General features: G+C 54.4%; 1 protein-coding gene across 1 annotated transcript in view; it reads left to right on the forward strand.

Moving 5' to 3' along the window:
• The first annotated feature begins 1,083 nt into the window (after nucleotides 1–1,083).
• The window catches only part of GPR137B (G protein-coupled receptor 137B), a 51,779-nt gene continuing 40,099 nt past the window's right edge, over nucleotides 1,084–12,763 (forward strand). The window contains exon 1 of the mRNA XM_004271553.4: nucleotides 1,084–1,678. Within this exon, the coding sequence (XP_004271601.1) occupies nucleotides 1,310–1,678 (369 nt within the window). The 5' untranslated portion in view covers nucleotides 1,084–1,309. The remainder of the gene's footprint in view (nucleotides 1,679–12,763) is intronic.

Raw genomic sequence — 12,763 nt, forward strand, 5'->3', positions numbered from 1 at the left:
AAGTGCTCCCAGACGGCAGCTTGGCCAGCCCTCTCTGCCCACAGCACTCTACAATTCCCCCCCACACCCCCCGCCCGCCAAGGTGATGATAGGCTCCCTGGGGCGTAAACTCAGTCAAAGCCTCTGAAGAGCGACCCCTCAGCCACAGCAAACGAGAGAGCTTGTCTGTCTGATGGGCAGGCAGTCCTGCTGGATGGGCCGGATTGGAATGGGAGGCAGCACGCCGAGAGCGGCCACCAGCTCTCTGAGGTCCCGCGGGCTCCCTCCGCTGCCCCGCCCCCGCGCTGCCCGCCGCACCAGCTGCTTGCCTGGGAGGTGAGGGGCGAGCATCCCCCAGCCCACCGAGGGAGCACCGTGTGGGGCGCACTATGAGGATTTCCGGGAGAAAACAGCCCCGCTTACCACCGAGACCAGGCGGCAGCTATAGGGACCATTCTTTTCCTCACTCTGCGTACGCAAACAACCTCAAAAACACAAACCCTGTCTTTGGCATTTCTGGATTTAGAAATAAGCATCACTCCAGCATGACATTTTCAAGGAAAAACGCCAATTAGTTCATAGCCCCAGAGTCGTAAAGTTTATTTTTAATGTTTAAAAAGATTGCAACGTTTGTTGCTGTTGAAATAAAATAACTAACTTCTGCAAAGCAACAAGTAATCATCAGCAGAGAGCGAGAGGTGTGGGGCTGCGTCCCAGGAGAAGGGGGTGACGCGGAACCCGTTTGGCGGCTCGGGGGGCGTCGGGGGGGCCGAGCGGCGCGGGGGCGCGCGGCAGGGGGCGGGGCTCCGGGGGGCTTGCGGCGCGGGGCAGGGGTCGGGGTGGGGGCTTGCGGCGCGGGGCCCGCGCAGTGCAGGGGGCGGGGCTCTGGGGGGCTTGCGGCGCGGGGCAGGGGTCGGGGTGGGGGCTTGCGGCGCGGAGGCCGCGCAGTGCAGGGGGCGGGGCGGGCGGGGTGGGCGGGGGCGCGCGGCAGGGGGCGGGGCTCCGGGGGCGCGCGGCGCGGGGCAGCGGGCGACGTGGGGGCGCGCGGCGCGGCGCGGGGGGCGGGACTCCTAGGGGCGCGCGGTGCACAGCCCGGGCGCGCGGGGCTGGCGGGCGCGCGGGGGCGGCGGGCGCGGCGCTGCCAATCGCAGACAAAGGCCGCCCCAGTGAATCATGTGGTGCCGGGGGAGGAAGTGCGGCTTATTTTCTTTCCTCCAGTCGCCGGGCTCTGGGTGGAGCGCGATGCTCGGAGACCCCCGCGGGGGCGGCGGCGGCCGCGAGCCCAGATGAAGCCCGAGCGCCCCGGCCGTGCCGTAGCGCCCCCGGCCCGATGGAGGCCCAGCCGTGGGACCCCCTACGCAACGACTCGCTGCCGCCTACGCTGACCCCGGCCGTACCCCCCTACGTGAAGCTCGGCCTCACTATCGTCTACACCGTGTTCTATTCGCTGCTCTTCTTGTTCATCTACGTGCAGCTCTGGCTGGTGCTGCGCTACCGCCACAAGCGGCTCAGTTACCAGAGCGTCTTCCTCTTCCTCTGCCTCTTCTGGGCCTCCCTGCGGACGGTTCTCTTCTCCTTCTACTTCAAAGACTTCGTGGCGGCCAATGCGCTCAGCCCCTTCGTCTTCTGGCTGCTCTACTGCTTCCCCGTGTGCCTCCAGTTCTTCACCCTCACGCTGATGAACTTGTATTTCACGCAGGTGAGTCTCGGGAGGCCGCCCCCGCGGGCGGGAGGCACCTGGAGGGCGCTCACCTGGAGGGAGCGATGGCAGCCGCCGGGGCGGGTCACAGAGCCACCGGCCTGAGAGGGTCCGGGGAAGAAGCATTCGTTCTGGGGTGGTCCGAGCCCTGTCCTACCTGCAGGCCGTTGTCCCAGGTAACACCCTCCCATTCCCAAGGGAGGCGAAGGAGAAGGGACAGGAAAGTGAAGGCTGGAGGCCACCCGCAGCCTCTGCCCTCAGCTCAGCATCACCCAGTGGGTATGGTCCTCCGAGCGCGGGGAGCAGCATCTCCGTGCACACAGGAGAATCGGTATTGATGGGAGGTGTGCCCCCCAGGGACACTCGAACCCTAGAGTTTTCCCTCTATCCCCTCATCCCAAAGGATCTAACCCCTCAGCCCGGAAAGATCACCTGCACGTTGGCCTCCAGCTTGGGGCCAGACACTGGCTTTGTGAGGCAGGGTGGGACTGCCCTGTTTTGGATGGGATGTTTTGAGCCTCCAGAGTGGGAGCCCTGCTGAAGTGCAGCTTGCTAACTCATTCCACAGGATTGCTAAACAGCAGTCGGGGCAACACCCAGCTCCTGAGCTGATGCGGCGGGAAGTCAGGGTTGCTGTCTGAGCTCATCTGAGAGGCCCCGAGAAAAAGCCGTAAAAGTTTGCTGGGGCCCTTTTACAGGCACACGGGAGTCGTTTTAGGAGGCAGATTGTTAATAAGCTAACGGGAGAACGTGCGAATTGACTTGGCTGCTGTGACGGTTGACTTAATGAAGTACAGTAATTGGAAAGTACTTTGCAAATACTGTGTAAAAGCATTGCATAAAGGTGTAATAGCACAATACCGTCGTCATCATCATTGTCATCTCTGCTTCTCATTAGCTTTCCAAGCACTAAAATGTCCATTTTCACTAGGACCCTGCCCAGGGGTGAGGCACCAACCACATCACCTGGTAAGGGGAATTTGTACCAGCAAGCATTCCATTCCTTTTAATAGTGTCCTTATTTATTAAAAGAAAATGCTGTTGCTTTAAAAAAAAAAAAAGGAAAAAAAGAAAAGTTAGAAAACGGATTGCCCTGGTGTAGTGGGAGCCCCTGACTGAAAATTTGGAGGAAATACTTTTGGCTAAAAACTAACATATGTACCCTTTAGTAGCTATTATAATCTTATCAAAAGGGATCTATACTCAAAGCCTTCTCCTCGGTCCAGTGTATCAGCATATTTTCCAGTCCACAAGTAATGTGTATCATCTGTCCAAATACAACTTTTAAACCCGAAAACCAGTTCAGGCAGTCAGCTACGTTGCAGACACTCTGGCTTGTTCATTGGATGGAAAGGGCTGATTCCAGCAAGATACATAAGTCAGGTAGGTTGATGTTCCTTCAAGAACTGTGACGATGATCTGATTGCATATTGAGATCTTTATTCTGGTCCCTTTCTGAGAAAAAAAGGGCAGCGTAAAGCACTGCCATGGCTCTCTGGCACTCACATGCAAATTCTGCACTCAGAGCTGGATTAGGGGCAGGGCTTCACATTTTCTGCACCATCTGCTGGCTGGTGAGTAAATGCTGAGCGAGGGAAAGAGTGACCAGGCCCACAGCCTTGCAAGCCAAGAGGCTGCAAGCCACCACTCTAGCTTCTTTGTAACTGTCAGGACTTGTTTTCTTTATATCTCCAGGGTGGCTGGCAGGGGCAAGTGGTACTAACTGGTGGCATCTCAGACCCTGGCAGAGAAGCCATTCTCTGGCTTCCTGGCAGATACTCTGATACTTCTGGGGTGTTATAAAGGGGTCGCCCTTTGACTCCCTGCTCAGACGCCCCTCTCCCCCCTCCCCTCCCACATGCCTTCTCTTAGGCAGGGTTCTCAACCACTGGAATGGCTGGGGGACCTTTAAGGATTACTGCGGCCTGGGGCCCTTCTTAGAGCACATAAATCCGATTTCGGAGGGTGGCGGGTAGTGGCTAACAATGAAGAAGCCTGTGCTGTGTGCTAGGCTTGGTTCTAAGCGGTTTGTCTTATTTATTCTTCCCAACAACCCTCTGAGGGAAGTACGGATGGTGTCCCCATTTTTCAGAGGTGGGTCAGGGAGGTTGTATGACTCACTCAAGGTCACACGACCAGTGAGCCCTGGAGCCAGGAGTCGTCCCTCCTCCCCCACCTCCCCACCCCCGCTCCAGATCAGGCTGTACAGCAGAGGCTCCGAGGCCAAGGCTGCCAGCTTCTGGGCCAGGGCAGCCCTGCACGAGGCAGGTCTGTCTGCAGAGCTGGGGTGGAGGGTCTGGGGCGGGGGGGGGGGGGGGGGGCGGGAAGGGCCGGGTTGGGGGGTGAGTTCAGCGGCGTCTGGGCAGCCGTCTCCCCCAGCTGTTCTCTCTCCTAATTTGGGGTCTGGCCCTCAGCCTCCTGGGGTTCCTGGGTGTGACTGAATGCGGCGGGCTCAGCTGCCCCCTGGTTCAGCCTTGTCTTGAGCCCTGGGGCAGATTCCTGCCATTACAGGCTGGTTTGAGGAAGGAAAAGGAGAAGTGAGGCCTCTCGGTGGGGAAGAGGTGGTGTGATTACTGGACACTGAGGCAGGAGCCAGCACCTACTGCGCCTTAGAGTGCGGTGGGGAAGCTGCAGGGGGGTTACTGTGGGCGCCTGGGGCTCAGGGTGGGCCAGCAAAGGCCTGTGAATCCGGGCAGCACCTGGCGTGTCTCCCAGGGCCAGTTACCGACCTGCTGCAGGACAAGGGCAGCCCTAGCGCTCTCCCCAGGGTTGGAGCGGGTTAAAGGAGGTGCCCTCTGTGCTGCATCCTTCCTCCCCTCCTCTCCCTCAGTTAAGGTGCTCTTTCTGCATCTCCTAATAGCCGGAGCCCAGGCTCTGGCCAAACCACAGTCCTGAACGTCAGGCCCCAGCACTGGCTCGGCCCTTTATCAGCCCACTGTGTCATTGAAATAATTTTTCCCACCAACCTGCAGCTTTTATGTTTGTCAAATGGCAGTGGCCCTGGGCCTCCCATTGCGGGGAGGATGGAAGTCACCAGTTCCTCACAGCTGTAGCTCGCAACGCTGAGAGTCAAAGGGACTGGGGGGTCCAGCCCTTCATTCTGCAGATGAGGCAGCCGAGGCCTCGGGGATTCTGGTGACTTGTGCTGGGTCCCCCAGCCAGGCACACAGAGCCAGGAAGAGTGCTTGGCTGCACACAACACCCTGCAACTCAATGCATCCTGGTCCGGGAGCGAGGAGGCAGCTGGAAGGCTAATCCAGGGACCCTGTCCGGGAAAAGGGAGGTGGTGACCTCAGGCATAAGTGGATCTCGCTAGGGCTCTTGGCAGTCAATTTAATCAAGAAATGTTTACCGAATCTGTTGTGTGCCAGGCCCTAATCTAGGAGTTGTGAAGAGGGAAGCTTCTAGGCCTCTTGATGATTATGAAGAAGTAAGAAGCTTAGGAATACACACTTAGGAAGCCTTTGCTGGTCCCCAAGTACCTTATTTCAAAGCTAGGAGCACACGGTTGCACAGGGGCCGGGAATCCTCGCCTCTGCACCAACCGTGGCTGCCCGGCCCCTGGCAGCGGCTCCTCGTGGTCACTCAGTGGACTCACAGCTGCCAGAGCTGTGTGTGTGTGTGTACACACACACACACATGCAGGACCAGGAGAAGTTTCTTTATTAACGTTCAGTCTACCATCTACCACCAGCACTCCCCAGGAAGTCACTTCCTGATTTTACTTCTAAAAACTGCCCCCCAAGAAGAAGCTTTCCAATTTTAACAGCCCGATTTCACAAGATCTGTCCTCCAAGCACTAGCTCTTTGTTCTCTCTGTCCCCCACTCTTGTGGCTTCAATGCCAAAGGGCTCGCCTGCCAACATCAGGGGAACCAAATTTCCTTCACGGCCTCCGCACTCGTGGGAACAGTTAGCCTCTTCTCAGCGTATCTGAGCTCCAGCCCATTGACCAGGAAGCCGTGAATTCTCAACAGCAGAGGCTGAGCTGAGAATGGTCAGTGTTGTCCCTGTGCTGTGAGCCCAGACCTGTGGCTCCCATTCCCATTGGAGCCTGGGTCTGGTCCCACACAGCCTCACGCCTGTAGGTTTTTGCTGCATCCTTTTGCTCCCCTGCCTTTCCCTGGGTCAGACAAGCAGGGACTAGCAGGGAGGCAGAAAGAGAGCATCATCGTAAGGCCCTTTTCATTGCTCAGGTGGGTGGTGTGCGGCAGTGCCCTTCCCGCCAGAGGGCTGTGATGCGCCCCCATCTTCCAGCCCCCAGAGACGTCAGCTCGGAGGTTCCGGGTGGAGCAGTGAGGACTGGTCTGATTGGATAAGAGCGTTGATGAAATTGATGCCACTCATCCGAATGACATCCCTAAGAGTGTCAGGTTTTTGGAAGCATCATAGTGTGTGATCCCAGGATCTGTTTTCATCCACTGATTCCTGATCGCCTTGCAGTTCCAGGGAGAGGAGAGAAGCCTCTTCCCTGTTGTAGGTCTGGCACGTCTGTTATCTCAGGACGGAAATGACCTCAGCACACAGGTGACCATACCTGGCACGTAGGCACCCCCAGAGGTCCGCAGAGCTTGTAAATATTTTACTTTTGATTCATCCTGTGGCTAAAGTTTAGAGCCTGTTAACCTCTGAGGACAGAGGAGGTCCAAGTGGTTTTACTCTTGAGTGGGTTATTTCCTCAAACTTGGGCGTGGAGGACGCAGGAAAGGAAGTCCAGACAGTGCCCGAGTCAGTATTTTAAACCTTGTGTGTCACATATGGTCTCTGTTGCATGTTGTTTTTTCTTTTTTAGACATCTCTTTAAAAACATAAAAACGATTCTTAGCTCACAGGCCATACGGTAACAGGCTGCAGGCTGAACTTGGTCCTCGGCACAAGGTTAGGACAAAGCCGGCGTGTGTCACCAAGCTCCCATCCCACCTTGCTGTTATTTTTACTGTGACAGGTCCTTCGGGCACGTTGGAAACAGGCCGTGGCTTCTCAGCTTGTGGTTAGAGTGTCGTTCACTCAGCGCACAGGTCTCATCAATCACCTGCACACAGGTGTCTGGGCTCAGAGACAGTAAGCTGGAATTTGTGCCCTGAGGGGCCACAGACTATAGGGAAAGACAGACAAACTGAGGCGGCAGTGCCGGGAGCCACATGCCACCCACAGCACCCGGGGGAGGGGGGACCTGTCCCGGCCTGCGAGGCGTGGGGGAGCTGGGGAGACACAGACGAGGGGCCTTGGGCTGGACATCTTGTGATGTCACCTTTAATGACAGACACACCGGTCAGGCTACATAGTGTGTAAAGCACAGGGTAAACGTCTGCACACACTGCTCTCCTCGCTCCCCAGACCTAAGAGCCGTCAGAGGTCACGTTGCCCATCAGGCCATGTGACGGTCTGTTGGTTGTGTGTGACCGGGGGCAGACAGGGAGGGACGTGGGCCGAATGTGAGCCCGGCTGGCTCCTGTGGGCCCAGCCCCGGCAGGACCACAGCCCTGTCCTGATGAGACGGCATCACTGTCCGCACAGAGGCCCTGGTCCTCCCAGCTTTCAGTCTCACAGTCTACTGACATGACCTTGGAGACACATTTCACTCACTCGACAAGTGTGTTCTTAAAATTGGGGTGAAATTCACGTCCCGTAAAATTAACCATTTTAATATGTATGACTTAGTGGCATTTAGTATATTCACATTATTATGCAACGATCACCTCTGTTCAGTTCCAGAACATTTTCATCCCTCCAAAAAGACCCTCCACGCCCATTGAGCAGTCACTCCCTTTCCCCCGCTCACCCCAGTCCCTGGCGGACACCGATCTACTTTCTGTGGACTGGCCTGTCCTGGATACTTCACATCAAAAGCGTCACACACTAAGTGGCCTTTCGTGTCTGGCTTCTTCACTCAGCATGACGTTCTCGAGGTTCATCCGTGTCGTAGGGTGTGTCACTAGCCCATTCCTTTTTAAGGCTGGCTGACGTTCCATCACAAGTGTGTTCCACAGTTCGCTTACCCACTCATCTGCAGAGGGACACTAAGGTTGCTTCAGCACGTGTTTCTGAGTGTCTGTTATGCCCTGGAGGCGGTGCAGATTGGGTGAAGGTCACACGTAGTTCCTGCTTTCAGGGAACTTGGCGTTGAACAGGGAGAAGAAGAGACCACGTAAATTCCGTCTCCATGGTGCCAGTGGCCCATGTGACTTAGTGACAGTCCTTACAGTGGTGACACCAGGTGCGAGATGTTTCTGATAGAAGATTGGGGGCTTAATTCACTCCGTCATCTCTGTAATTCTCCCTCTAGGACACACGCTTTAAACAGAACCAATGGCTTTGCTACTATTTAAGTGTAAGTCAAATCCTTTCGCCCTGCTTTGTTCACGGCAGCCTCTTGGGGTCCAGGCCACCACCAGGATGGAACAGTGAAGCTGGGGGAGGGCTGGCCCCGACCGTTGGGGCCATGCGGAGCTGTGTCACCCCTCCCACGAAAGACTTGGTGGCATGTGTTGCTTCCTCTTGGGTTCTCCCTGCTCGGGGTGGGACATTCTCAGTTCCCTTCATTGCTTCTGATGGGATGCGGGTTTGTCCCTCACCGTCCTGGTCATTATCCCAGGTGTCTCCATCCAGTGTCCTTCAGTGAGTTGGGGGCAGCGCAGCAGCAGACCCGCGTCTCGCTCCCCAAGAGCAGTTTCTGTCACCACGTTCCTTCCCCTGGAGGAGGTACCGCCGGCAGTCCTCTTGGGCAGGATACAGGAGCATCCTCTGACCTCGTCTGAGTCTGTTTGGCTGCTACAATGAAACACGACAGACTAGGCAGCTTCAACACCAGGAATTTCTTTTTCCTTTTCTTTCTTTCTTTTTTTTTTTAACAATCCATTGCTTTCTTTTCTTTCTTTAAAAATTTTTTATTTTATATTGGAGTATAGTTGTTAGTTTCAGGTGTGCAGCAGAGTGATTCAGTTATACATATACATATATCTGTTCTTTTTCAAATTCTTTTCACATTTAGGATTATTACAAGATATTGAGTCCCCTGTGCTATACAGTAGGTCCTTGTTGGTTGTCTGTTTTATCTATAGTGGTGTGTATTTGTCAGTCCCAAACTCCTAATTTATCCCCCCGCTCCACCTCTCCCCTTTGGTAACCATAAGTTTGTTTTCTGTGCTTGTGAGTCTGTTTCTCTTTTGTAAATAAGTTCTTCTGTATCATTTTTTTTAGATTTCACATATGAGTGATATATTTGTCTTTCTCTGTCTGACTTACTGTCCTTAGTATGATAATCTCTGGGTCCATCCATGTTGCTGCGAATGGCATTATTTCATTCTTTTTTATGGCTGAGTACTATTCCATTGTATATATGTACTACATCTTCTTTATCCATTCATCTGTTGATGGACATTTAGGTTACTTCTGTGTCTTGGCTATTGTAAATAGTGCTGCTATGAACATTGGGGTGCGTGTACCTTTTTGAATTATAGTTTTCTCTGGATATATGCCCAGGAGTGGGATTGCTGGATTGTGTGGTAGCTCTATTTGTAGTTTTTTAAGGAACCTTCATACTGTTCTCCATAGTGGCTGCACCAGTTTACATTCCCACCAGCAGTGTAGGAGGGTTCCCTTTTCTCCACACCCTCTCCAGCATTTATTGTTTGTAGGCTTTTTGATGATGGCTGTTCTGACTAACACTAGACACTTCGCTCTCTCAGGAGGCTGGTCGCCTGAGGGCAGGGTGTCGGTAGGGTCGGGCTCTGGCAAGGGCCTCTTCCTGCTTGCAGACAGCCGGCTTCCAGTTGCGTCCTCACGTGGTAGGGAACAGAGGGAGGCTCCCTGGGGTCCCTTTGATAAGAGCACCAATCCCACCCACGAGGACTCCACCCTCTTGACCTAAGTGTTCAGAGGCCTCCCCTCCTAATACCATCACAGTGGGGGTTAGGATTTCAACCTGTGAATTTGGGGCGGACACAAACATGTAGTTCATAAAAAATACCACACTGCTCCCAGCAAGGGCAAGAGTTCCAGGAAACCTCAGAATTGTCCTTCCTTCCGAGGCAGAAAGTTATTTTCTGGAGGGAAAAAAACCCCTGAGGCCTCTTCACTACGTATTCTGTAGTTCGTACGTGATTTGCCAAGAGGATTGGGGTCCAGTGGCGAGCCGTGGCCCGATGCTGCTGCAGCCACACGAAAGCCTGAAGCCTTGGGGCCCGGCTGGCTGGTAACCCAGCTGAGCTTCCTAGGTGGAGAAATGTATCTTCCGTGCTATGGTGTGTTACCTTATTTAAGCCTTTACCTTATTTAAGCGTTTAGAACAATTATGGGCAGGGCCCTGGCAGGTAAACTGTGAACTGCCATCGTGGCAGGAGCAGTTCAGAAACATCATACCGAACATGGTACCTTGTGTGGCCACAGCCCTCCCTCCCGCAGAGGGAGACGCCTGCCAGGGAGGCTGATGGGCGTTGTTCACCTCCACCTGCACCAGTGAGGTGACCCGGGCTGCCCTGGGGGCGGCTGGGCCCACGTCCCTCCCCTACAAGTCAGGCCCACCCCCACTTAGAAGCAAGGCTGCAGTGATCCCTGTGGGGCTGGGATCCCTCTGGGAACTTCGTGTCATCGTTTTGAAAGGAGAAGTTACCGTGATGAACATTTGTACTGACCCTCTTATCTTACAGGGGGACCCTGAGGCCCAGGAGCGTAAAAGAGAGTTTATCAAGGGTGAGCAAAGAAGCAGGTTCAGGGAATTCCCTGGTGGTCCAGTGGTCAGGGCTTGGTGCTTTCACTGCCGTGGGCCTGGATTCAATCCCTGGTCCGGGAACTAAGATCCCACCAGCCGAGCGCGGCCAAAAAAAAAAGGCAGGTTCATGGCAGTCTGGCCAGCTGCGCGCCCCTGAACCCAGACGCTCGGGTAGCAAGAGATGACACAGGAAAAATCAGGGCGCCTGAAGGCCAGCGTTCAGTGTGTCGTCAGGTGGCCTTGAGGGCCTTTGGACAGGCGTGCCCTCCAGGGTGCTGCTGCCCGTCGTGGGTGGTACCTGTGGGCCTGACTTGACCAGTGTGGAGCCCAGAGTCTGCAGGGTGGCCTGGCGGGTGCTGGTGATGTTGGATGGAGGTGCAGTTCAGTTGATAGGGACAGAGAGGCTCTGGTGAGCCGCCGGGGCGGGTAGAGGAGAGAGGAGCTTGGCTGGACCCCTGGGAACTGGAGCAGGAGAGGAGCCTTCAGGAAGGGAGGGGGCAGGTGGAGATGCCTGTATCCCGCGAGACCTCATCCCTTCATCATTTGCAAAGGGGTCCTGAGACTACAGGGCAGAGAAGTGTGAGGCTGAACTCCTGCCTTCGTGGGGCTCCCAGGCTGACTGGGGATAGGCCACACACACACACACACACACACACACACACACACACACACACACACACACACGAGCCTGAGGAGGGCTCTCCAGTGCTGACTGGGGATAGGACACACACACACACACACACACACACACACACACACACACGAGCCTGAGGAGGGCTCTCCAGTGCTGACTGGGGATAGGACACACACACACACACACACACACTCACGAGAGCCTGAGGAGGGCTCTCCGGTGCTGGCTCAGCTGGACAGGAAGGGCAGCAGAGCTCTCAGGAGAGTGGGAGAAGGCTGAGGATGCTTCCAGGGAGTTCTGGGCTTTACAGAAGTTCAGAGGAGAGGCAGCATCATTGTGGGTCCCGAGATCACAAATGAAAGCAGCTCGCCTAAGTGCTGGGGGGCCTCTGCCCCGACGGTCAGCGTGAGGCCAGGCAGTGAGTAGGACTCGCTCCCTGAACCACGCACTTGCCAAGTTCAAAGACAGGAGATGACAGGGTGAAGACCTGACCTTGGGAGCCAGTCACCTCCCTGGGGGCCTGTCACACCTGCCCAGGTGGGGACACAGAGCACGCCTTGGCTCCAGCCTGCTGCACCCAGAATGACTTGGCATGGACAGCATACTCCTTTTTCTATCATGGGGTTCCGTGGCTTTTTTGGAGGAAATTTTATTTTTCATTGAAGCGTAGTTGATTCACGGTGTTGTGTTAGTGTCAGGTATCCAGCCAAGTGATTCAGTTATACATATACATAAATCTATTCTTTTTCAGCTTCCTTTCCCTTATGGGGAGTAGAGTTCCCTGAGCTGTACAGTTGGTCCTTGTTGGTTATCTATTTTACGTATTCTGTGGCTTAAAAACAGGGCCAGTGTCTGCAGACGTAGAGACATCGCCGCCCTCGCTGTCTTAGAGAGTTGACCTTGCGGGGATTGCTATGCAAAGGGAGATGTCCTGCATTTGAATTCAGCGGGCTTCAAAAATTTAAAAACTGCAGGTTGAGTCACCCTGCTCTGGTGAATGAGGATGCTTAGCATGTGGAAACACAGACTAATGACTGTCACCCAGGGCGACCAGGGCCTCAGGGTTTGCATAATTTCCCCAATATATCAGGAAGTGGCCAACAGAGAGGGATCACAAGCGCAAATCGTGAATGTGTCAGTGGTTCCTAAACTTCTTGAGTACGAAAGTTCCTTTTATGGTCAAGAGAGCATTTATGATCACAGTTTAGTAGCTGTGCATTTAGAATCGTGGTTTGAGAGCGTTTGCAGGGACTGGTAGTAATAATATAGCAGCAGGAGGGGCAGCAAACACATAAATGCTGAGATAGTGTCTGGTAGGTGGCAGGCATTTGGCTGAGTACTCTTATCTGTGGTAATTCACCTAATCTTCACAAAAACCTATGAGATGGGCACTATTATTAGTCTCATTTTACAGATGAGGTACTTGAAGCACAGAGAGGTTAGGTAACTTTTCTAAAGTCACACAGCTGATTATTGGTGGAGCCAAGATTCAAGCCCAGGGGAGCCAGCTCCGGAGTCCACACTCTTTTTTTTTTTCCAAGTTTTTATAATATGTACATATACATACATACATGCATTTATTTATTTATTTATTTATGCATAACCTGCCCAGCATGGGTTGCAGGATCTTAGTTTCCTGACCAGGGATCAAACCAGGGCCATGGCAGCTCCTCCATGAACTGAGTCCTAACCACTGGACCGCCAGGGAATTCCCCAGAGTCCACACTCTTAACCATCTTTAG

The sequence above is a fragment of the Orcinus orca genome, chromosome 14 (genome assembly GCF_937001465.1).
Source record: "Orcinus orca chromosome 14, mOrcOrc1.1, whole genome shotgun sequence".
NCBI lineage: Eukaryota > Metazoa > Chordata > Mammalia > Artiodactyla > Delphinidae > Orcinus > Orcinus orca.